The following is a 27083-nucleotide window of genomic DNA, read 5'->3' as shown; positions in this document are numbered from 1 at the left end:
CATTTTGTAACTCAGAGATGTATAAAAATAATCATTTATTTTTTAATTATTGCTGGAACTTTATCTTGTTAATTGCGATCAATTATTTGCAGACAATAACTTTTTTCACTCCAAACACCGTGGAACCTTTTTCATTTCACGAGTTCCCGGTATACCCGTAATACTGATGCACAGACCACAAAAAGACACAGGAGTACCAGAGGAGAAGTTGTTGCTGTGCTTCGTGGACGTTAATTTTAGTTTAAATAAAAACACTGGTTGATAAACTAAAGCCTAGTTGTGTGAAAATTGTTAGAGAAAGAGTTTGTGGATCAGTGGAGCTCTGCTAGCCTTAGCTATCACCTCAATGCTAAACATGTAGCAGCTAGCTCCTCAATGTTAAACATGTAGCAGCTAGCTCCTCAATGTTAAACATGTAGCAGCTAGCACCTCAATGCTAAACATGTAGCAGCTAGCTCCTCAATGTTAAACATGTAGCAGCTAGCACCTCAATGCTAAACATGTAGCAGCTAGCACCTCAATGCTAAACATGTGGCAGCTAGCACCTCAATGCTAAACATGTAGCAGCTAGCACATCAATGCTAAACATGTAGCAGCTAGCACCTCAATGCTAAACATGTAGCAGCTAGCACCTCAATGCTAAACATGTAGCAGCTAGCACATCAATGCTAAACATGTGGCAGCTAGCACCTCAATGTTAAACATGTAACAGCTAGCACCTCAATGCTAAACATGTAGCAGCTAGCACCTCAATGCTAAACATGTAGCAGCTAGCACCTCAATGCTAAACATGTAGCAGCTATCACCTCAATGCTAAACATGTGGCAGATAGCAACTCAATGCTACATGTGTAGCAGCTATCACCTCAATGCTAAACATGCAACAGCTAGCACCTCAATGCTAAACATGTAGCAGCTAGCACTTCAGTGCTAAACAAGGGGCAGCCTGCACCTCAGTGCTAAACTTGTAGCAGCTAGCACCTCAATGTTAAACATGTAACAGCTAGCACCTCAATGCTAAACATGTGGCAGCTAGCACCTCAATGCTAAACATGTAGCAGCTAGCACCTCAATGCTAAACATGTAACAGCTAGCACCTCAATGCTAAACATGTGGCAACTAGCACCTCAAAGTTAAACATGCAGCAGCTAAGACATCAATGCTAAACATGTAACAGCTAGCACATCAATGCTAACATGTAGCAGCTAGCACATCAATGCTAACATGTAGCAGCTAACAGGGACAATGGTCCTAGTGGAGCAGACAGTGTCTCCAATCCACACTGACACTCAGACAGGGTTCAGAACCAAAATGAATAAGTGTGATTGTTATGATTTGGTATCAGAAAAGACAAACGGAACGGTGCAAAACAAACAATAGGAGCTGAAATTAAGTTGTAAAATTAGTTAAAAAAAAAACAAACAAACGTGGAGATATTGATCGGGTGTTGAAAAACCTGAACTGTAAAAAAGGAAGGCTGATGTCGGGTCGTGAGTGGCTGGTACTCCACTATTTGTTCACCTTTAAAATGTTCACTATACTGTTTGTTTACATTTGAAGAGCATGCATGTTAGTAAAACATGTTTTCTCTACAGTACATGTAATTCTTAGTACTGATTACTTCTATTCTTTCTAACTTCAAACAGTGTTCCAGGAATCCATTTTTTATCTGAGTTAAGTTTGTTTATTAAGTTATGAGAATATATATTATTAAAGGTTCATTTCTCCGACACACCCAAAGTTTGATATTACACCTTTTAGGCATTGTTACAACATTGTTTTTAAATTAAATGTTTATATGTTTACCATTTTAATGTATTTCTGCAATCAACTAAAATAAAAACTGTTTAAAAAAACATGAACGCTTAAATATATTCTGTGGATCATAATGTAGTTTATTTTTGCTGAAAAAAATTTGGCTGGTGTAAAATGTGGTTGGTTGGTAACTTTAAGAATCTACTAGTCATGCTGGCTGGTGGTCTGAAAAGTTCATTTAAAGCCCTGTTTATATCGTACAGACACACACAGACATGCTGTCAGTGTCTGTTGTCATGTTGCTAAAGGTTGTTGTTCTTCTAGGAACAAGTTGGTCAGATTAAAGAACGATACGACCATCGGATGCTGCTCAAACACATGCCTTCAGAGTTCAACGTGTTCCTAGATCACGTCCTGGCCCTGGACTACTACACCAAACCAGACTACCAGGTCAGGACCCCGAGGACCACCTGGAGCACCAGGAGTGCTCTCTGCTCAGTCTCTCTGATCTAAGCCCGTGTGTGTGTGTGTGTGTGTTCAGTTGCTGATGTCAGTGTTTGAGAACAGCATGAAGGAGAGAATCATCACAGAGAACGAACCGTTTGATTGGGAGAAAGGAGGAGGTGATGCTACGTTGTCCACCAGCACCTCCACCCAGCCCCAGCACAACACCCGGCCCACAGCCGCAATGGTGGGGTAAGTAGCCGCCGTTAGCTGTGTGTTCGCACACTAACCCTGTTAGCTCTGTGTTAGCACACTAACCCTGTTAGCTCAGCAGCCTTTAGCTCTTTGTTAACAGGCTAACCCTATTAGCTCAGCAGCCTTTAGCTCTGTGTTAGCACGCTAACCCTGTTAGCTCAGCAGCCTTTAGCTCTGTGTTAGTATACTAACCCTTTAGCTCTATGTTTGCATACTAACCCTGTTAGTTCTTTGTTAGCATACTAACCCTGTTTGTTCTGTGTTAGCATGCTAACCCTGTTAGCTCAGCAGCTTTTAGCTCTGTATTAGAACGTAAACCCAGTTAACTCAGCTGCCTTTGGTTCTGTGTTAGCATGCTAACCCCGTTAGCTCAGCAGGCTTTAGCTCTGTTTTAGCATACTAACCCAGTTAGCTCGGCACCCTTTAGCTCTGTGTTAGCATGCTAACCCCTTTAGCTCTGCAGCCTTTTGTTCTGTGTGAGCATGCTAACTCTGTTAGCTCAGCAGCCTTAAGCTCTGTGTTAGCATGCTAATCCTGTTAGCTCAGCAGCATTTAGCTCTATTTTATCATGCCAACCCCTTTAGCTCAACAGCCTTTAATTCTGAGTTAGCATGCTAACCCTGTTAGCTCATTAGCCTTTAGCTCTGTGTTTTGATGCTAACCGTGTTAGCTCAGTGCTACTGTGGTGCTGACGTGTCGAACCGTGTCCACAGAGCCATCGTCACACCAGTTCCTGGAGACGTTCAGAGGGAGAACACTGATGATGTTCTACAGGATGAACATCTCAGTGATCAGGAGAACGCCCCCCCAGCACCTCCCTGTCGACTCCCAGTGGACCCAGGCCTCCAACAAGCCTCAGAGCCTGGGGAGGCCTGGGAGAACACTGACTTTAACCGCAACCGACTCCGGATTAGCCTCAACAAGGTGTGACAGGACACACATTATCTTTTTCTTTCTGTTACGTTTAACTGAAGTAGAACCTGTGATCTGTTCGAAGGTTCCACCAGGGTGGGCTCAATTACATTTCTAAAATTACAATTATGTCTTCAATTGCTGAGCCTTTAATACATAAGCCCATAAAAATCTTCCTCTTTTGTTAGCTTTCTGTTAGCATCTCTAATGCTAATGGGTCAGTTTGACCCGTGTCTTAAATCAGCTGTAAAATACACTAATAAATATTATCATCTAATTAGTTTCTCATCTAATTAGTTACCTCGTTAGGCTTCCTAATCAATGAATATATTGGTATTAATATTTATGGTGTGGACGTCTGAACCTTTTCTGTCACTGTACACAGATTTATATGTTTTTTTAAATGGTAAAATTATACTGAAGAGAAGTGACAAGTAAACTTAATATGAAACATATTTTAATAATTATTAACTACGTATGTGTAATAGAACTGTAACATAGTTCACCAGGTTAGCTTTTATTAAAACTAGTATAGTGCCCATCTGAAGTATGTATTCATATAGTGGGAGGAGCTTAAGTAGAATTGTCAATTATGGCCAGTGTTGGTAACGTTACTTTAAAAAAGTAATTAGTTATAGTTACTCACTACTTGTTCTAAAAAGTAACTGCGTTAGTAACTAAATTACTCTATAATAAAAGTAACTCATTACCAAGGAAAGTAACTATTTGCGTTACTATTAAAAAAAAAAAAGTTCCTTTATGTCAAATAATTCATATTATTTAGATACGTGTGTCATTGTGAGGTGTTTCATTAAATTATAGTTGTTTACAACAGATATGGACAAAGTCTTCACTCCTGGATATAATGAACACTTCACATGTACGTTCTTGTCTTTGACCATAATTAATATAAAGTAGTGTTTGTATCGTTACCTTAAAAATAACAACTTTTCATCAGATTGTTCCACACTCACCATCTCTGCTGAGTCATCACATCTGTAGTGTGTGTGTGTGTAAAAACACTGGCTCTGATTGGCTACCATGAAACATGACGTCGCCTTAGCCAATCATAATCTCTCACCTTGTTACTATCCCACCTCCTCACTACAGCTGTGTAAGAATCCAGGGATACTTTTGGATAAAAGTTCATTCAATCACTGCATGTAACGCACCACATTTAACGTTCAGTAACGTTAACGGTGTTGTAACGGCGTAAAAAGTAATTAGTTAGATTATCCCGTTACTGAAAAACAAACGCCGTTATTTTAAACGCCGTTATTCCAAACACTGCTTATGGTCAAATGAGTATGTGTTTGAAGGTTGTATGTACATAGAGGTGTACATACTGTACTCTGTAGTGTTATAAAGGGTTTATTTGTGGGTGTAAAATAAAATAGTGTGTGTGATTTATCTGGTTTATTTCTATGAGACATGAATATGATAAACTGATAAATAAGGTTTGTACCAATGTGGCGATTTAGGTAGAATGTGATAAAAGACATACATTTGTACAAATAAAACTATTTATTGAGCTGTGTGTGCGTGCGTGCGTGTGTGTGAGCTGTGTGCCGTTTTGAATGATTGGCAAAATGAACATGATAGTCGATATTGACAGGTGTTCTGTGTCCTGAGACGGACAGAAGTGTCCGCTGTGAAAGTAAACAAGAGTGCATCACACACACATACAAGCACACACACACACACTAACAGCAGACGCTGTCTGAGCCGGTAGACTCGGGAAGAAGTCGGAGCTCAGTCGCTTCTCTCCAATCGATCGACATTTTTGTTTTTCGTACATAGGTTTACATGTTTGTGCACAAATGGAGTGAAATAAAGCAAACAACTGTTCGGTGTAAATGAGATGATAAAACAATGCAATAGGAGCATCTACAGTATATCAGTGGTCTGTGTCTGCTTGGCTATGTGCACATGTCTGGTGTGTGCGCTTACATGCTACTCTAGCTCTTCAGTGATTGGCTCTGGCCGCACACGTAACTCTCGCGGCTCTGCTTCGCTTGCGGTAGATAATTTTATGAAGTTATTCATTAACTGTAGCATTACAGAACAAACAAATGCGACATCGCACAGCTTTAAACCAAGCTGAAGCTATGTAGCAAATATGAGCTCCCTTGCTTTTATAGATAGATAATGACTGTTTGGATCTTTGGTTGTAGCCCTCTGAAAAGGCTATGGGACATCGAGCCGAACACCTCCCACTTGGCCGACTGATTAAAGATCCAGGGAGGCCACAATAAACAAACAACAGTCGCTTAACCCTCTCACTGGGATCTCACTGGATTTCGCACAGGCCTGCGGTGACAACAGTTCTGTGCGGAATTATTTGCGGTCACTGCAGACCTCAATACAAGCTAACTAAGGAGGTAGGCCCCGCCACCTTTCCTCCTGCTAAGTGTAGGTTTGCCCTTGGATCACTCAGTTGCCCCCAGGGTTTCCCCTGGTGAGGGCTTATCTCACCTCCTGTTGGTCTTCAGCAGGAATCGGGACCACCAGCCTCCGGACATCTCTCCATGCCGTGGGCGTGTGGGTGTTCCTCCGAAGAGCCCTGGGGATGAGGGGGCGGGAATGGCTGAGCAGCTGCTTACGTCCACGTTCCGAACCACTCCTTTCTCTTCTGGATACGTCATGTACCCGATTTAGTCGAATTGTCCTCTCAAGGCAATCTGGTCTGCAATCCAGACCATGTCTTCAGCCTTGAGCCAGCTCGCTCCACCCCGTCCAGGACTTGTCGACTTTGACCTGGACAGCTCTCAGCTTTCGCCAAGGGTGGCCCTTGATGTCAGTCCCGAGCACATCTCTCATCCCGAGGTCCCATGTCAGCCGGTGTGCGCCGGCCCTCACTTTTGTCGCGCTGTGGGGTCTCAAGCTCTCCCTCTGACCCATGCGCGCGTTGGACTTCTTGGCCATTTTTAGGCCAGTCAACTTTCGGACTGGTCGTGTTTACAGCTCTGGCTCCAGATCTCCCACTTTGGTCCAATAGGACCCACTGCTTAGGGGAGAAGCCTCCCGCTTTCGAGGGGTTTCCCACTTCTCTGGTGGATTACTGAGGTCCTTGTGGGACGTCAAGGCGTCACCCACGCAGTTTTCTTCCATCATATCCTGGTGCTCTCCCACCGGGGCTGAAACCTGGGGAAGGTTAGCTGTAACGGCAGCCCCTCTCGAAACCATCTCATGGATCTGCTTCTTGTCTTCCATTCTGGCTCTTTCTTGAGGCGCCTTTCCGTGCTTTAAAGGATTGTTTCCCATCCTTCCACCTTGACTTTTCTAGGTTCTATTGGATCCACGAGAATCTCCCTGTACACCCTTGAAGCTGTTCTCAGCGAACCCACAAAGTGGGTATCAGACCTCTCTGCCTCCAGGCCTATTACCTTGAAGAGGCCAGCATGAGTTCCACCGATGGTCTTTCCCAGGGGGCCATACCGGAGGACGAAGTCTCCTACCTTTTTTATTGGCTGGGTAACCAGGCAACCTTCCCTGTGGCTAATCAACAAGTCGATATTCTTAGGGCGGACTTTAAGTGCAACTTCTGGGAAGAATCTCTTCAGTCGCTGTGGTGTGAAAGCCCGACTCACCTTTGCGATGCTTTCCAACCCGTAACAGATGAGCTTATGCCCCACCATCAAACCTTTGGGATTTTGTACCCGTAGCAGGGCTCGAGACTGTGACCAAAATGGTCATTATCTGGTCGCATCTGTGCGAGTGCGTATGGGTGACCTTATTTTGGACGGAGCGGCTGAGTGTCCCACAGAGTGCACCTCTCTCTCTCTCTCTCTCTCTCTCACTCTCTCTCTCTCACTCTCTCTCGCTCCGCGCTGCAGGTGAGGAGACGGTACACGCTCTCTCAACGTGGCTGCGGGTAATGCAACAGTGAATAAGCCGAGTATAAACACCAATGTGCTCCTTTGGAGTGCGCGCGACATCGAGCCGAACAGTATTTGATAGTTTTTATTGAATGTTCATGTCAATTACAATTACGAAGACAATTTTCTGAACTATATTACAATTCAATTGTGATTACAGCAACATATTTATTACAGTTATAGTGACATCATAATTGTAATTAATTACCAATTACACGATTACAATTATAATTGACCCCAACCCTGGATTCTTCTCAGAGCTTTGGACCAACAACTAAAGGTTAAAGGTCATTTCCATTTCTTTCCGTAGGGAGCTCCAGAAGACGACGGCGGTCGAGGGGCTGGCCCATCGTCCCCCATCCGAGGAGGGGCCCCCGACTCTCCCACGGGTCAGGGCCGTTCTCTGAGATACCGCAGAGTGAACAGTCCCGAGTCTGAGCGTTTGTCTGCTGCTGAGTGTCGAGCCGATGGCTACGGACAGAGGTCAGAGGTCACTGAGTCTTAGTGTTAGCTACATGCTAACTCAGAGCGCGCTAGTGTTGGAGATGTTTCAATTAGCTACATGTTAACTAATTCAGTTAGCTACATGCTAACTCAGAGCGCACTAGGGTTGGATATGTTTCAGTTAGCTACATGCTAATTACATTAGTGAGCTACATGGTATATCTGCATTAGTTAGCTACATGCTAAGTTGCCGCCATGATGAATTCATGTTGGGTGTGGGATACATATGTATGTGTATATACGTATATATGCATATGTGTGTATCCATAAAATGAAGAGTCCGTCCTTAAGACTGCTCTACTGTAAAGTGCCTTGAGATACCATTGGTTATGATTTGGCGCTATACAAATAAAGATTGATAAAGATTGATAGTAATGGACATGTTTCAGTTAGCTACATGTTTACTAATTCACTTAGCCACATGCTAACTCAGAGCGTGCTAGTGTTGGATATGTTTCAGTTAGCTACATGCTAATTATATTAGTGAGCTACATGGTAACTGCATTAGTTAGCTACATGCTAACTCAGAGCGTACTAGTGATGGACATGTTTCATTTAGCTACATGTAAACTAATTCAGTTAGCTACATGCTAACCAATTCATTTAGCTACATGTAAACTAATTCAGTTCGCTACATGTTAATTAATTCAGTTTGCTACATTCTAACCAATTCATTTAGCTACATGTAAACTAATTCAGTTCGCTACATGTTAATTAATTCAGTTTGCTACATTCTAACCAATTCATTTAGCTACATGTTAACTAATTCAGTTAGCTACATGCTAACTAATCCTGTTAGCTACAAGTTAACAAATCATGTTAGCTACATGTTAACTAATCCTGTTAGCTACATGTTAACTAATTCAGTTAGCTACATGCTAGCTAATCCTGTTAGCTACAAGTTAACAAATCATGTTAGCTACATGTTAACTACTCCTGTTAGCTACATGTTAACTAATTCAGTTAGCTACATGCTAGCTAATCCTGTTAGCTACAAGTTAACAAATCATGTTAGCTACATGCTAACTAATCCTGTTAGCTACAAGTTAACAAATCATGTTAGCTACATGTTAACTAATCCTGTTAGCTACATGTTAACTAATCCTGTTAGCTACATGCTAACTAATCTGGTTAGCCAGGGCTGCCAAGTTTCAGAAAATGACAGAGTGAGACTTTAGTGACATGATGCGTTCCGATAAATAAATAAAGTCATTTTTTAACATGACTTTGTTTTAACATTGATTTCTACCTTCAGAATGATGTCATCACCTCCATACCAGCAGCTCTCCCTGCACTGTGTCCTCCTAATGATATTTTTAATCAACCACAAATTACAAATGAAAACTAACAAGAACTTTGACAATATCCATTTATTAATCAATATTTCATATCAACAACTGTGCATCATTTATCTGGGGACATGTCTCATGTTGTAGGTGTTTATCACAGATGTTGATGATGACAGAGGCTCCCACTTAAAACACTGTGGCCCAAGGCAGTGCTACCTTTACCTCAGCTCTCCTTGTCTGCAACAGAAAGGACGTCATTAAAAAGATCATCATGTAAAAAACATTCAAACATCAAGTCATGTTTCATTGAATCAATGTCTATAGAAATACACTATTACATACAATAATAATCATAAGAACAGTTCAAATGAACATTAGATCAGACATTTGTTTCATTTACTATGTATTTATGATGATATAACCTACAAGTGTAATTCAGCTACTAACAGTGTTTATAACACTGTTAGTAGCTGATTAAGAGTTTTAATTCATTTAAGTTAATGTCTAACACAGACATATACATGTAGAAGTGGGAGATATGGGGAAAAAAATTGTTACGGCAGAATTTACGGTTGACCTCATTTGGTGACATAATTCATTGCTCTGGTTGAATGATGGAATCCAGGAGAAGCATTGATGATTTTATATAAAAAATGTTTATTCTAAACTAAGAAAAAGGTACAAGATGGAACAAAGTTAGCGTCCGTCCAGGCGGACGTCCGATGATTGAGTGAGACAGTTCTGATCCAATACGTATATTCCCCTCAGTCCCCCTCCCTCCTCCCCCCAGGAGATAGAGATACAGAGAGAGGGAGGAGGTGAGGACAGAGGGAGAAAAAAGGAAAGACAGTTTGTTCTTTTGGGTCTAAACAACCAGTCCTGTATCTGTCGGTTGTCATAGAGACGGAGGAGTGTGCGTTTGTGTTTGTGTGTGTGAATGAATGGATGTGTATGGCGTGTGTGTGTGACATGTGAGTGCGCACACAGAGAGTGCCTACGCACCTGTCCTTGGGAATGTTTTGGGGAACTATGTGAGTGTGTGTGTAAGCATATCATGTGCTTTGGACAAGGCAGTCTGACCCAGAGCAAAGTTGAAGAAATGAAAATCACATAATGGAAAGTTACAACCAAGGCTTAAGGATTAAATATATTTTTAAACATAACTAATAATTTTCACCATAACAATCCACTCTTTTTGGACAAAGTCCAACACAAAAAAAGCGAAATTAGTTAGTAAGTTGTTTAACTTTAGCAAAGCACAGCCCAAAACACATAAAACATTAATCAAAATTAGTGTAATTCTAGCGCAACCTCATGGTCCGTAGGACAAATGATATTGACACCGTTATAACACTATGGATATAAGCATTATTTTTTTCCAGGGGACACTGCACAATAAAATCAAATATCCTTAGCAACTAACATCATTGGTGATCAATGAATATGGAATATATATCACTAGTAGCAAAAACACACATGGTATAAATGTCAGCACAGCACAGCAACAAAAACATATGTAGGTGTCATCAGTAAGCAGAGTCATCATCTGAGACATCAAAAACACTCATCATAAACACTTCAGGCTGGGCTTCCGGCGGCGGAAGGGTTATAGGACGTGGCGGTCTTTGTTCATGGCGTCAAACGCCTCTTTTGGCCACGGTCTGTAGGTCTAGGACCATTCTACTTTGTGGGACCATTAAGCGTATATTCGTGATTTCCCCCAGAGAGGCCAGTAAGGGCCAAAAATGACGCGTTAACAAAGGACTTAAACCTGTATTCTAAGGTTTCGACGCGCAGCCGTACCCCAGATCGTCGTGTGGATGAAAGCTATTAGTCCCGGGTGTATGAATGTGGGCACATGTGTGCGAATTATGTGCGGTGTCGCATTCAGGACTAAGTAAAATTGAAATTATGACCGGGAATCTGGCCTAGTTTGCGAGTTCCGTTTCTGGCGAAACAGAAGGGAAAAAAGTGTGGATCGCGTGTAATCTACATACATAGCGGAAGATGTGTCATCGCGTAGTGTAGTCAGTTTTTTTACTGGCGGTTTAGAACAACGGTTGGGGTCCCCCATGCCGAAATTAGAGTGAGACAAATAACAAAAGGAGTCGGAAGCATCCATTGGTATCGCGGTTAAGTGGGGGTGTGTTGATGACACAGGCATGTAAGAACAAAAACAGTTGGATAGGCCCCTACTTTTAGCTTGATAGTGCGCGTATCGGAACCAGGTGTTCGTGAAAAACGGATGAGTAACATTGGTCGCAGCTAAAGTGTCGTGCAGGACGATATCGTTTATCCAGCGTCTATTTCTGCTTGCATTAGTCACCCTGTAAAAAGAATCATTCACATTAGGAACAACACTTGCATTCATTGGTTCAAGTCCAGTGTCCTCGATTGTCCCCCTGGAGGCCAGGAGCCAGAGGAGTACTGGAACCGCGGACAGGACCATCGCCCCAATCGATGACCAGAACACGAGTGACATGAAACGACAGAATAATGGCATAATTCCAGCCTGCTCCTGGGGCATAAACAGAGGGGCTCGTGACCTCTTCATCACAGCGGGAAAATGCTTGTGATCTCCCACGATGTCCTCAAGGTTGGATTTCAAAGGTTTCAACAGACCATATGCCCCGTTAGAAAGATTAGCTTGTAACCCCGGGGACTTTTCTTCTGCCCTTCGTTGCAACTTTCAGGGCACACAAAGGCTCCTCAAAACACTGCTCCTAATCCAGAAAAGAGGAAACGCTCCTTACTGCGGTTCCACGATCAGTGGTGTTGTTGGCACCTTCCTGGAGTGTGATGCGTGAATCCACGTGGCTCGCTCCGCGACCCTCACTGCCGTGTGGGTCGTAAGTTGAATTTGGAAAGTGTCGGTCCACCTTCGGTCGTTCATTTCTAGGTCGGCGTTGTAGATGAGGGGTGTTAGGGTTAGTTAACTAACTAAATGAATAGTTAGTATGGCCAGGAACGCAGAGACAGGTCAGAGGTCAGGATCTGAGAGCTTTTCAGATCCTAAAAGGTGCTGCTGCACAATCACACAATGGTTAGGTGTGGGTTAGTGAGCTTTTAGCCATGCTAGCTCTGTAGCCCATTCGCACGCGAGTGGGAAAGTATGAGGCTGAAAGAAAAGCAGGAAGTATTAATTCGATTTTCTTTTCCTGGAGTAAGGAGAAGCATAGCTGGAGTTGCAGTGATTATCTGTGGTACATCTACTTACCTGGTGAGAAGCAATTTGAGAACCACTGTTTACAAGGACATGCAAGTCGGACGGAGAAGGACATGCAAGTCGGACGGAGAAGTGTGGAGTGTGATTACATGTCTTCTCAAGATGAATACATACAATTGAGAGACATGGAGATGTGAGAAAGCTATCTCTTATTTGTGAAGGAGAAATTTTATTCTATCCTTTATTTATTCTGAATAATGTTAACACTCCACACCTAATTACATAGCCTAATTCTTTTATAGAGCTGAATTTGTCAGTTCCCTCATAATTATTATTTGAGATGTAATTTACTTAATTTTGAAGGTCAATTGGTGGCAAAAGTGTCTCCTATTCTGTGTCTGAACCAGAGTTTATCAAGATTATTGGCCCTTTAAGGTTAGAGAGAATTAAAGTTAAGTTGAGTCGAACAATCATATTGTCTTTTGCTCTCTGTACTTGTCCCATTCGTAGGGGTGACGAGCCCCAGCACGGTTTGGAGAGCTTCCTTAAATGCTTGGAAGTTACTTAACTTTAAACTATCTCTTATTTCAATCAATTATCAAGAATTTCAGGAGGACCCTTTTTAAATCTCAGGCGACCCAGATTGGGCCACCAACCCAATGTTGAGAACACTTAATTTTTCCCTTAAAAGTGTCTAAACCCAGTGAAGGTGTTTTATGGTCTTGCATGCTAAGTGCTGTTGGAACAAGAAGAAAATAGTTGGAGGGTTTGATGTATATTTTCCTATGATAAAATATAAATAAAAAACCAGAGGGACGTTGGCCCCTCCCTTCCCTTTTTTACATAAGAATACATTTGGATTCTTAAAACCATATGATAAATATCATTGGAGAATCACTTATCTGATCATTTTGGATGTGTCTCCGTTTTCCTCTCTCTTGTGTCCGCCTGCCTTTGTGCCCTCCAACCTCCTCGACCTCCTTCTCCTCAGCCATAAAGGTCAAAGCCAGGGTCAACTGTACGCTCCTTTTGGAAATTTGAAGATCTGTCCCCACTTTTGCAGTTGGATTGGAAGTCGCTGTAGTCTCTGGAATAGATATTATGTTAGAACATCCACAATATGTCATATTGTCACGTGTCTATTTCAATCTATTTCCCCTTTGCTTCCCAGTTACAGTTATGGACAATACTTCCCTTTAATTCTCATCCTTCATCATAACAAGCAGTGACCAGGCATGGCGGCTGGAGGAGACAGGATCGGAGTCGAAAAGGCGGTGGCATTCTGTTAGGAAACACTCAGAAACAGAAAGAGAGGAAACCATTAAGACTTAACTGGATAATTTAAAATATCTCTTTTCTTTAGTTGGATCTGATTTGTCTCCTTACAGCGACCTGTATTTTGGAAAAAGCTACATAATAACAACAACTAAGACGAAGACGTAGACAAGTGCACACCACAACGAGTATACACATATAACAACAAAAAAACATGGACACTGAACATGAACAGTAAGGTCAGTCAAGGTCAAAGCCAGTCATTCCACTGAAAGTGGTATCATATATAAAAAAACGTCGTTTGGTGTTTTTAAACACCCAGAAAAAACCTTTAAAACCTGGTAAACTTTTTAGAAGGCCCAAGGCCTAAAACCATAGTTCTTTTAACAAGCAGCAGTGTTTTCTGAACACCCCACTACATAATTGGCAAAAACAGGGAGAAGATCAAGTGCATCAAAACCCAGGAGGAAAAGAAGGTGAAACAGAGGAACATGTGTAGTCAAACAGCCATTCATCGGTCAATCACTCAATGACACGTCCACGGCACATTCGCACTCACAACGCGGTTCTCTCAGGCATACGTAACGTGTCATCATTCAGTCACTCATGCACCGCACACGTTCATGCCTCAATTTTCACGTCCATGCATTCACAAGGTTTTGCTGCAGTGTCTAAGTGGAATATAGGTCTCATCTAACCCACCAATGGCGATAGCCAGTCCACCTCGTCTCTCGGGGTCAATGAGCTCTTATTGCCCCCCCATGCTTGGCAACCTTTTAGTGTTAATTAATTGCTTTTTACTGGTATCGTCTGATTACTAAGAGGTACGCTCCTTTTTACTTCCGCCTTTGCGGAGTCTACACTTAGAGTATTGTCCCTTGCAGTACTGACAGTCTGCTCATCTGCTGATCAGGCAGGAATCGCATGGCCATGCCTAACAACAAACTCAACCGCGGTACCAAACCGCGGGAAACTCTCAACAGCTGCAAATTCCAGAAACTTAAAACAAATATCTGAATTAGCCGGAGACCCTCTCAACCTTGCCTTATGAAAATATAAAGTAGGGAGAATTTCCAGGGAACCTTCCAACTTCTGACTTTAAGAAAAATATAAAGTTGGGAGGAGTATGGGGGAAGGGTAACCTCTCGACCTGTGTCTTTATTTAAAATATAAAGCTAGGGAGAATTTCCAGGGAACCTTCCAACTTCTGACTTTATGAAAAATATAAAGTTGGGAGGAGTATGGGGGAAGGGTAACCTCTCAACCTGTGACTTTATTTAAAATATAAAGCTAGGGAGAATTTCAAACTCGACCACTCGTTACTCCGGAGATTAAAAAAACCCTCCGAATTAGCAGGAGAATTATAAACCAACGCAGACTGTCAGGACTTTCTTTTGGGCACTTCTTAAGATTGAACGGAGCACGCAACCTCTAATAACCCTCACTCTAAGGGAACGTAGAAATTTGTTCAGAACGGTCTTCGGTTACCAAGCATGTATCAAATCAGGTGGACCACTATCCCCCGAAGAGTGCTTTCCCTAGCAAGGTTTATCCTTTTTCTGCACATTAAACCGGGACTTCTTGTTTGAAAAGTAATTGCCTATGTACTCATAGCAACTAATGGGACATTTTTTTTTCTCAGGAAAAATTTGGTACCCCCCCCATGCTGTCGAGTGGCTTTGGGCCGGCCAGACAGTCCGACGCGGTAAGGGGGAGGAGCGCAAAATGAAAATAATGAATGTTGAACTAGGCTGTCTGTCGCAAGCAGCTTCAAAAAGGGTAAGGTACAGATTGTTTACGAGGGTATCGGTCAAAAAAATGTCAAAATTTAAACTTGTTGAGGCTGCAGTCCTCAATCTCTGTCTCAATTTTCCTGAAATTGAGTAAAAACAAAAGAGAAAAAGAAGAATCGTTCAGAAATAACAAAGGAGAAAAACGTGTGAGCTCAAAAAAATCATGGCCAATAAAAATTAAAACTTCAGCTCCAAAAGCTGAGGCAACAGAGGGCTCTGTCTTCAGCGGATGTAACCATATCTTGCATTGTGGGGGGCCTCCCCTCAATCAAGAAAATAAATGAAAGAAAAGCAAACAAAAACAACCTTATCAGTAACACTATTTTCTTCCCCTTTGTTTGTTGTTTTCTCATAAAGGCCAAAGCAGTGTAACTAAATGAGCAACATAATGAATAAAAGCAAAGATAAATGATGGGCACACATGGTCTTATGTGGCAAACAGAAGGGTTCTGTGTGAAGTTCTGGTGGTCCTGTGTTTCTCATAGTTGTGAATGTGGGTGTGTGACTGTATGTCTGGTCTGTCTGCGTGTGAGAGAATAAATGAAAACAAAATAATCTAGTGCACAGTCAGAAGATAGAGGGGTTAGTATTGTGCGAAGGAGAAGCTTGTTGGCTATTTGCTAGTTGTCCCCCTCCATGCCAAAGTTCAAGGCTAAAGTGATTTAGCACTACCACCAAAGGCTGTGGTGGACTTCTTGTTGCTTGGTATCCTTGTGGCTTTTGAAACAGTGTCTTTTTGGTGAAGATTTCCAGCAGACGTGTGACCAGTCTGCAGTTGCTGCCCATCATTCAGGCAGTAGTCGTGGCGTTTAACTCGCAACTCATTGGTGGGGGGAGTGTCCACTCCGACGCCCACAGGTTCTCAGTCTTTGATGATGGGGCATTGGCATGCGGCCCATTCATAGACGATGAAGAGTTGACTTGGGACTGAGCGAGTTATTTCAGCATTGCTTTGCTGAATGGGAGTTGAGTCCTTGAGTCCTGAAAGGTCACACTCCTTTGATTGTCCATTTCCTTCTGATGCTTGGTCCTTTGAATGATGTTGACATTCCATTAGCGTAAGAGTTGAAGGTGATTTCATTCTTTCATTGAAGATGTCGTTTCTTCAGGGGACAACCACAAAGCCAACAGAAACTAACAATTTAAATAATAAAAAATGATAATGATGGTAACAGTAATATTAAAATAAAATAAAATGAAATACTGTATTCATCTGTGTGTGTGTGTTTGAGTGTGTGTTGCCCATCAAACATGAAATCAAAATAAAATTTTAAATTAAAATAAAAATAGTGTCTGTGTGTAATGGCACTATTCTGTCACAAGTGTGTAGTGCACTAAACTGGCCAGTGAGGGGCGCCACCTCTCTCTCTTGGGATGGGTGTGGCTGTGCGTGTGCGTGCGCCCGTGCGCGTGCCTGTGCGTGCGCTGTGCGTGCGCGTGTTTGTGTGTGTGCTCTCTCTCTCTCCCTTTCTGTATGTGTGTGTGTGTGTGTGTGTGTGTGTGTGTGTGTGTGTATGTGTATGTGTATGTGTATGTGTGTGTGTGTGTGTGTGTGTGTGTGTGTGTGTGTGTGTGTGTGTGTGTGTGTGAGAGACTCTCTCTCTCTCTTCGAGAGAAAAACAAAACAAAAAAAAATCAAGGCGCACAGAAGCCGAAAGCTGACACTTGTCCAAATGAAAGCATTAAAGCCATACAACCATACAAAGATAAAAAAAAAAGAAGTAAAACTCACTGAAGCATGATCTGAGTTCACATCATACCAAGATTGTATATGCGTATGCATATATTATTTGTTTATTGGATTCTTCATCTGTTTGATTCACAGAAACACAATTTAGGTTAGGTTCGGGGTTTTAATCTTCCGGTACAGAGGTGAACTCAGATCATGGCACCGCTGGGATGTTTTGGAAACCTTGTTGCCCGTCTATCTATGGTCAGGACCTCACAGGCTGTGGGTGTCCGAACAAAACCAAAGTAAATAATGACCAGCCGTATTTTATGCCTAAACAAAATATCCGAGCCCGAAGAAAACCAGAGAGAACCTACAGCATTAAAAAGCAAAGAACCTCAACCATTTGAGCCCTTCTCATGGCTATTCACTGCGTCAAAACACAGAACAGCTGAGGATCAAAATCAAAGCTCAAAGCTGAAAATCAATACAATGCTTGACTGGTTCCAAAAAAAAAATCAACACAGAGCGAATATATATATATATGTAAATGAAAATTTATACATATATGTTTATAAAGGCAGCTTTACCTTAGTCCGAATTGGTGTTTGAGGTTCAACCGATGGTTCGTGCTCCAGTCTCTGTCCGAGGGCGGACCACCGCGGGCCAGCCCCGGGGCTTCAAATGTGTCGACCCAGTGCTGGTCCACGATCGACGCCCCACAGAGCAGAAGATGGATTCAGTTCGTCGACGCCAATTGTTACGGCAGAATTTACGGTTGACCTCATTTGGTGACATAATTCATTGCTCTGGTTGAATGATGGAATCCAGGAGAAGCATTGATGATTTTATATAAAAAATGTTTATTCTAAACTAAGAAAAAGGTACAAGATGGAACAAAGTTAGCGTCCGTCCAGGCGGACGTCCGATGATTGAGTGAGACAGTTCTGATCCAATACGTATATTCCCCTCAGTCCCCCTCTCTCCTCCCCCCAGGAGATAGAGATACAGAGAGAGGGAGGAGGTGAGGACAGAGGGAGAAAAAAGGAAAGACAGTTTGTTCTTTTGGGTCTAAACAACCAGTCCTGTATCTGTCGGTTGTCATAGAGACGGAGGAGTGTGCGTTTGTGTTTGTGTGTGTGAATGAATGGATGTGTATGGCGTGTGTGTGTGACATGTGAGTGCGCACACAGAGAGTGCCTACGCACCTGTCCTTGGGAATGTTTTGAGGAACTATGTGAGTGTGTGTGTAAGCATATCATGTGCTTTGGACAAGGCAGTCTGACCCAGAGCAAAGTTGAAGAAATGAAAATCACATAATGGAAAGTTACAACCAAGGCTTAAGGATTAAATATATTTTTAAACATAACTAATAATTTTCACCATAACAAAATCATATCACAATTTATTCTTTGTAAAATCACGATCACAATATGATTTTTTTCATTCAAATCATTTAGACAATTTTAAAGTTTTTTACCAATAAAACAAACCAAATCAATAACTTAAAATCATCACCCTAAATGGAAAAAAGGAATAAAAGATCATTTAAAACAAGGTCATTTACAAATATTTTTTTTAATTGTATATAAACATTTTATCAAACTGGTTCTAAGTATATTTAACATTAAACTAAAGGTCTGACATGTTCTTATAGTCACAGTCTTTTTACTTTGTTTAAGTAAAGTGGTGTAGCATTAGCATTAGCATCACTTGCTACATAACAAGGCATCATATCAGTCCAGTGAGTAACACACTCATATTAATAAAATCATACTTTAAACAGTGTTTGAACGCCTCATTTCACACAGTTTAGACCAGGCCTGGTTCTCAACTGGTCTCACCCTGGGACCCACATTTTGTCACAATCATTAAATCGTGACCCAATTTTTTTTTTTTTATTCAACCAACCAAATGTAGTTTTTCTTAAATAGCTGTTGGAAACACACACACATAATCTTTTTAAAAATATAAATCTATATACATGCACTTCACAGCATGCCTGTCAAAATACACATTTCTTTCAAAATAAAAGACAAGTCTATCATGAGAGTAAGTCATTTATTAATTAAAATTTAATTTATTTTAAGTATTTATTTATTTTTGACCAGCTGTCTGCGACCCACGCCGGATCAGGTCTGCGACCCACTTTTGGGTCCCGACCCACCAGTTGAGAATCACTGGTTTAGACAATCATATCCTTTACAAGATAAAACGTTACTGCTTGGTTACATTAGGCCTGGGTGATATGGACCAATATTCATATCTATATATTTTTACTCTAAATGACAATAGGTGATATAAACTATTTATTTTTTATCAATAGTTTTACAATAAAAACAATAATAGGTCAAAGTCAGTGGAGCCACAAAGACCCTTTTATTAATCACTAGCAGCACAATAACTACATTTGGACTTTTTCCTTCATTAAGGCTAAATGTGATTAAATGATGTAGTGATGATTTTTTCAGGGCAGCTCTGAGTTGTTGAAAGTAGTTTTTAAAGTAAATCACATTCAGGACACTGTCTCTTTAAGAATGTGTAAACATCCCCGTTAGCTGCAGCAGCAGCAGATCTCTGCTACAGCGCAGTGACAGAGTTAGTTAGAGAAGAGAAACACATACACACACATACACACACACACACACACACACAGCAATATAAACAGTGAACAAAATTGGGTCGTTACATACCATCTCAGAAGGCGTCTGTCCTCTAGAAACTTTCTTTCTGAAAGAATGTTCTCGGCACGTGTTGTGAGAGAAAGTTACTATTTAGGGACAGCTCGTCAAGACCCACCTTATGTTGCTTCTGATTGGTTTATTATTGCGTGATACCTGCAGTGGTTGGTTAGATTTAGGCACAAAGAGACATGGATTGGTCTGGGATTGGTGATCTCGGTCAGTCAATCAAAGTTACTTGAACTACGGGAAGCCATGAGGACCAAAGTTTATTATCAAAAAAAAAATAAATAGAATATTGAATGGGAAAATATAAGTGTGAGAAATGTCAAGGGTGGCGTGAGAATGCATCAAATTGTGTGACTGTCACACTCAAAGGGTGATGCTTGGCAGCTCTGGGTTAGCTACATGTCAACTAATTCCATTAGCTACATGCTAACTAATCGTGTTAGCTACATGTTAACTAATTTCATTAGCTACATGCTAACTAATCGTGTTGGCTACATGTTAACTAATCCTGTTAGCTACATGTTAACTAATTCCATTAGCTACATGCTAACTAATCTTGTTAGCTACATGTTAACTAATCCTGTTAGCTACATGCTAACTCTGCTAACGGTGTGTCTATGTCAGGTCCAGGATGGACATCCTCGGGTCTCCGTCCCGTCACGTCTACTCATCACAACCGGCCCAGATGTTGTCAGTGGACCCTGGTTGCCGTGGCGACCGTCAGACCAGCGGTCGTCAGGAGGTGTCGGTGGCATCCGTGGACCAGGAGGCTCACAGCAATGCCTTCATCCGCTCTGTGCCGCTAGCAGAGGAGGAGGACTTTGACAGCAAAGAGTGGGTGATCATAGACAAGGAGGCGGAGCTTAGGGACTTCCTTCCAAGCACGTCAGGAACCACAGACGAGGAACCTGAGGAGCTGAGGCCCCTGGAGGAGCAGGAGGAGAGGAGGAGGCTCAGGGCTGCAGGTAAATACATGTATATATATATATATATATATATATCAGGGTTCGCTCCAGCGCTGTTGGGCGTAGGGGTCCCCAAAGTCGTAATTTTGCTCCCCTATGGAGCGATGTCGCCCCCTATGTTCAGTTTTCAGCAACGTATGGGGTTTTCCTTTTGTTTTTTCCTTTTTTAATTGTTACCGTTGTATTAATTGTTGCACACATTGACACTAAAGGGACTCCCACGTGTTCACGGGTTGTTTTAAGGCTTTTTAATCTGAATAACCCAGAAACACAATTATCAGCCGCACCTATTTAATACAGGCGATTGGCTCGGACGCCCGTCTTTACCTGAGGACCCCTGCAGCCCTTTAGCTGGCCCCGATGCTGCCTGTATGCATCCTCTGCTCACGTAACCATAATCACCATCCACGTTTGTAAGCTCCGAGGAGTGCGGACAGTCCGGACACCGCTCTGCGCGGAGGCTCAAACATACTGGGCCCTGGATGTGCCTGGCGGCAAAGGCACCGCCCCACTCCTAACTCGCCGCTTACCAAGGTTGTGGACGCGGTTACCTCGCTAAACCCTCTCCGCTCCTCGGTGGGGGAAGAGCCCCCTCACCCACGGCACTGGCTGTCCTCAGTGCGCCAAGACACGGGGACCTGTTTATGACAGGCCACCCGACCGTCTATAAACACTGTAACTGTACAGCAGAACACAGTGAATGATCAGCTCATTTTCTAACACAATCATTTAAAAGTAAAGACAACGATGATGAGTAGCTGCACATTTGTCTCAACACTTACAGTCCCTGGCATTAATAATTCATTGTGTTCTTTTATCTTTTATTTAAAAACCCAAATTCTACAAGTGTTATGAGAACTCATATTATAGGTTTTATATGTTTTTATATGTTCTGCTTTGATTGTGCACAGCTACATGTTTAGTTTCTTGTGTGATTTGTTACTCATTTAAGTTTTGTTTGGAAGTCTTTATTTTTACTGAATAAGCTTTTGTGTTAGATCAGATTGAATTAGCTGAACAAGCTAATATATATATGTATATATATATATATTGTAATATATATATTAGGACGCTGGCCTTGTAATCAGAGGGTTCCTGGTTCAATCCTCACCTGGTCCATCACTGTGGGATGTTGAGCAAGTCCCTTAACCCTGAACAGTTCCCCATGGCTGCCAACTGTTCCCCAGGGATGGGTTAAATACAGAGGACACATTTCAATATATACAGTGGGGCAAAAAAGTATTTAGTCAGCCACCAATTGTGCAAGTTCTCCCACTTAAAATGATGACAGAGGTCTGTAATTTTCATCATAGGTTCACTTCAACTGTGAGAGACAGAATGTGAAAAAAAAATCCAGGAATTCACATTGTAGGAATTTAAAGAATTTATTTGTAAATTATGGTGGAAAATAAGTATTTGGTCACTTCAAACAAGAAAGATCTCTGTCTCTCACAGACCTGTAGCTTCTTCTATAAGCAGCTCTTCTGTCCTCCACTCGCTACCTGTATTAATGGAACCTGTTTGAACTGGTTATCAGTATAAAACACACCTGTCCACAACCTCAAACAGTCACACTCCAAACTCCACTATGGCCAAGACCAAAGAGCTGTCAAAAGACACCAGAAACTAAACTGTAGACCTGCACCAGGCTGGGTAGAGTGAGTCTACAATAGGTAAACAGCTTGGTGTGAAAAAATCAACTGTGGGAGCAATTATTAGAAAATGGAAGACATACAAGACACTTATAATCTCCCTCGATCTGGGGCTCCAAGATCTCACCCCGTGGGGTCAAAATGATCATGAGAATGGTGAGCAAAAATCCCAGAACCACACGGGGGACCTGGTGAATGACCTGCAGAGAGCTGGGACCAAAGTAACAAAGGTTACCATCAGTAACACACTACGCCACCAGGGAATCAAATCCTGCAGTACCAGACGTGTCCCCCTGATTAAACCACTACATGTCCAGGCCCGTCTGAAGTTTGATAGAGAACATCTAGATGATCCAGAAGAGGATTGGGTGAATGTCATGTGGTCAGATGAAACCAAAATAGAACTTTTTGGTATAAACTCAACTCGTCGTGTTTGGAGGAAGAAGAATACTGAGTGGCATCCCAAGAACACCATACCTACTGTGAAGCATGGGGGTGGAAACATCATGCTTTGGGGCTGTTTTTCTGCTAAGGGGCCAGGACGACTGATCCGTGTTAAGGAAAGAATGAATGGGGCCATGTATCATGAGATTTTGAGCCAAAACCTCCTTCCATCAGTGAGAGCTTTGAAGATGAAACGTGGCTGGGTCTTCCAGCATGACAATGATCCCAAACACACGAAGGAGTGGCTCCGTAAGAAGCATTTGAAAGTCCTGGAGTGGCCTAGCCAGTCTCCAGACCTCAACCCCAGAGAAAATCTGTGGAGGGAGTTGAAAGTCCGTGTTGCTCGGCGACAGCCCCAAAACATCACTGCTCTCGAGAAGATCTGCATGGAGGAATGGGCCAAAATACCAGCTACTGTGTGTGCAAACCTGGTAAAGATCTATAGTAATCGTTTGACCTCTGTTATTGCCAACAAAGGTTATATTACAAAGTATTGAGTTGAATTTTTGTTATTGACCAAATACTTATTTTCCACCATAATTTACAAATAAATTCTTTAAATTCCTACAATGTGAATTCCTGGATTTTTTTTTCACATTCTGTCTCTCACAGTTGAAGTGAACCTATGATGAAAATTACAGACCTCTGTCATCATTTTAAGTGGGAGAACTTGCACAATTGGTGGCTGACTAAATACTTTTTTGCCCCACTGTATGTGTAACAACATACTGTATATACATGACAAATAAAGGCTTAAAGCCCAGTTTAATAATAATTTAATTAATGAATGGATACAAACACACCTACATTGTTTAAAAGTATGAAATAGCTACAAACTGAGGGAAAAAAATGCATAAAAATTTGTGATAATCGTTAATATCGTATTAATCATTGATTAATCAAATCGTAGCACACTGAATTGAAATTGAATCGTGAGGTTCCTTAGATGACACACCCCTAAAAGTAAGACTAAAAAACAGCTTTACTTCACTAAGTTTGACTCTTAAAGAGTTCTACATGTTCCCCCTATGCTGTGAAGAATTCCTGGTGAGAACCCTGATATATGATGTCATTCATTCAGAGACCGTATGGATACCTGTGCATGTGATAACTATGAATTAAATGATATCATCAATAACATTATAGTGAAAGACAAACAGTGCATATTTGAATGAAACCAGATTAAAGTCAGAGGTGAAAAACTTCTTTGTGTCTATGATAATAAACTAATATTAGACGTTTATTCTGGTGTAAAAGTCAACAATGTTGTTGAAGACGCTAAAATTGTTCCAATACCCAAAGATTAAAAAAATGTTTTTAGTGAGATCAAGGCTCGACCAATCAGCATCATTTGGACAAATAACTTTATATTATTCTATGTCATTTCAACACATCCCACACACATTTTGAGTTTGTTTGGTCTGTATATACTATATCCCAATAGAGAGTAACATTTATACTATTAATGAAAACACATCAGATTATTTATTACATTCACACATACAGTTATGAACCAATGAAAATAGTAAACAAAGTATATGTTCATATTTCCAGATTGTGTGAGTCTAGAACCAATGTATATCTGTGACTAATCATTAGTGATGTGAACAGTCTATGTTCATAGCTCTAAGCTGATCACATTACAGGGAGCTGAGACATATGCTAAGTAGTTTACTGAACATGTTCCAGACCCAAACACACACTGACTATTTAGAGGAGCTGACATGTCCACCAGATATGATGTATAGCAGATCTATTTCTGTAGGAGGAGCTTATGACTATACCATATTTACCTTTATCTGTGATGGAGTTACTGATATATTGGAAGATGAACATGGAAGATAAATAAGGACACACCCCCTCACTATATTATCCATATTTATAAAAGTATTGATCAGATTAGACATTTACAGTGTGAATATTGATTAATTATGGGACAATTGGTAAAAATGTCAGATTGTTTTCAGACTGAAGTGTGTGGGACGTTATGTGATATGAACTGTGTGTGTTCTAGATGCTATATGGCTATATGGAACAGTAGATCTAGTGTGGTGTCCCTCAGGGCAGCGTCCTCAGACCCTTACTGTTTACTGTAATGATATTGCATGAGTGACCAAAAATGCAAAAAAATTGTGTTCTATGTAGATGATTCAACCTTATATTATGCTGCGTCTTCATGTAGGGAAGTGTAAGTAAGTAAGTAAGTAAAGTTTATTTATATAGCGCTTTTTTCAGACCAGGGTCACAAAGTGCCTCACAATTTACAGTTTAAAAAGGGCACAATGCATATAAAAGTCCACTACAATGATGCTACAATGTATAAAAGAGTCCATTCACAAACAGGAGTGTGTCAAGAAAGCCTCCATAAAAAAGTGAGTCTTTAGATGACTTTTAAAAACATCCACAGAGTGTGTGGAAGAGCATTCCAGAGACGAGGAGCTACCGCCTTAAAAGAGTGATCACCTCGTGTTTTAAAGCGGGTGCGGGGGACCAGCAGCAGGTTTTGAGAGGAAGACCTCAAGCTCCTGTTTGAAACATAGGGCTGGATCAGACCCTCAATGTATTCAGGGGCCTGGCCATGAAGGGCCCTGAAAGTCAGCACAAGGATTTTAAAATTCATCCTGTAGATGACAGGGAGCCAATGTAGAGTTTTTAAAATAGGAGTGATGTGGGCTCTCCTACAGGTACGGGTCAGGAGGCGTGCAGCAGAGTTCTGGACCACTTGAAGACGAGCCAGATCCTTTTTGCTAAGGCATGTAAACAGACTGTTACAATAGTCCAACCGTGAGGAAACAAACGCGTGGATGACCATCTCAAGCTCAGGACCAGAGACTATGTGTCTCAGCTTTGAGATGTTTCTCAGGTGGAAGAAACAGTTCCTGAGTGACGTTCTAGGGACATCCCTTCATCAAAAATTACTCCAAGGTTCCTTATAGAACTTTTAACAGTGCTACTTAGGGCGCCAAGGTGCTGTTTGATAAGAGGAGCAATAATGTCCGAGGCAACGACTAGTGTTTCCGTTTTACTGGAGTTCAGTTGGAGGCTGTTTTCATTCAGCCATTGTTTTACCTTTACCAGACAGTTTGTGAGGGAAAGCACGTTTCGGGGTTCGGAGGGCTTAAAAAGTGGTTCTCAACCTTGAGGTCAGGACCTCATTCGGGGTCACAAGACACTGGGAGGGGGTCACTAGTGAGTTTCAAGATACTAAGAATATTTTCTGAATAATTTCAGCCATTTTTTGCTTATTTTTACCATTTTTCTGCAACTACACCAAAGTCACTATATTCTAATTTATTTTCACCACTTTTTCTTGCCATATTTTTGCTCCTTTTAATGTATCATATTTCAATGTCTTTTCTACACATTTTTCCACTTTCCAGACATGTTCAGCACTTATTAACCTTCCAACAGTTATGTTTATGGGACTGATCAACATCCCACAGTGATTGATCAGGATTAGAACCAATGACCCTCTATTGATTATCCTGGTCTCCATCAGAACCTGACCCTGTGCTCTCCTCTCAGGGGCGGAGCTTGTGGTTCGTCCAAAGACCCACACCAGAGAGAGTAGCAGGGGGATGCTGACGCTAACGGAGGAGGAGGCATCCAGGAGGAGCGCAGGAAGCCCCGCCCACTCCCCCTGTCACTCCATGCCATCAGGACGGCCCCGTCGCAGGGAGTCAGAACCCACTGGACCCCAGAGGCCGGTAAGAGACCCAGCCTGGTTGGACACATGAATACATCATTGGCTCATGTAACTGTAACTGTAGTGGAGTGTGAGCACTGGTTCTATTCATGCTTCATCATCTGTTTGAACGCAAACTCACACCATCATCATCATCACTTATCTACAGTATCACAGCAAAGTGCTGAGTCATGGTAGTAAATGCTTGTCAGATGATGAAGTATTTCCTGGTTCACTTCCTGTCTGAGCTTTGAATGTTGTGTTTATTCTAAACTGAAAGCTAAGTGGTTAATTAGTTAGTAGTTATAGATTATTGATTAATTAGTTAGTAGTTATAGATTATTGATTAATTAGTTAGTAGTTATAGATTATTGATTAATTAGTTAGTAGTTATAGATTATTGATTAATTAGTTAGTAGTTATAGATTATTGGATTAATTAGTTAGTAGTTATAGATTATTGCTTAATTAGTTAGTAGTTATAGATTATTGATTAATAGTTTAGTAGTTATATATTAGTAGTTATAGATTATTGGTTAATTAGTTAGTAGTTATAGATTATTGATTAATTAGTTAGTAGTTATAGATTATTGATTAATTAGTTAGTAGTTATAGATTATTGATTAATTAGTTAGTAGTTATAGATTATTGATTAATTAGTTAGTAGTTATAGATTATTGATTAATTAGTTAGTAGTTATAGATTATTG

At 41.3% G+C, this 27083-nt stretch overlaps 1 protein-coding gene across 5 annotated transcripts in view; it reads left to right on the top strand.

Moving 5' to 3' along the window:
- LOC114465759 (tau-tubulin kinase 1-like) overlaps positions 1-27083 on the top strand; it is an 85492-nt gene that overhangs the window by 39324 nt on the left and 19085 nt on the right. For all 5 annotated transcript variants that reach the window (XM_028450993.1, XM_028451015.1, XM_028451001.1 and 2 more), the window contains 6 exons: positions 2079-2204; positions 2296-2450; positions 3167-3377; positions 7554-7726; positions 20254-20594; positions 26216-26397. In XM_028450993.1, coding sequence (XP_028306794.1) covers positions 2079-2204; positions 2296-2450; positions 3167-3377; positions 7554-7726; positions 20254-20594; positions 26216-26397 — 1188 coding nt within the window. The remainder of the gene's footprint in view (positions 1-2078; positions 2205-2295; positions 2451-3166; positions 3378-7553; positions 7727-20253; positions 20595-26215; positions 26398-27083) is intronic.

The sequence above is a fragment of the Gouania willdenowi genome, chromosome 1 (assembly GCF_900634775.1).
Source record: "Gouania willdenowi chromosome 1, fGouWil2.1, whole genome shotgun sequence".
Classification (NCBI taxonomy): Eukaryota; Metazoa; Chordata; class Actinopteri; order Blenniiformes; family Gobiesocidae; genus Gouania; species Gouania willdenowi.
This window is presented reverse-complemented; position numbering and strand designations above follow the sequence as displayed.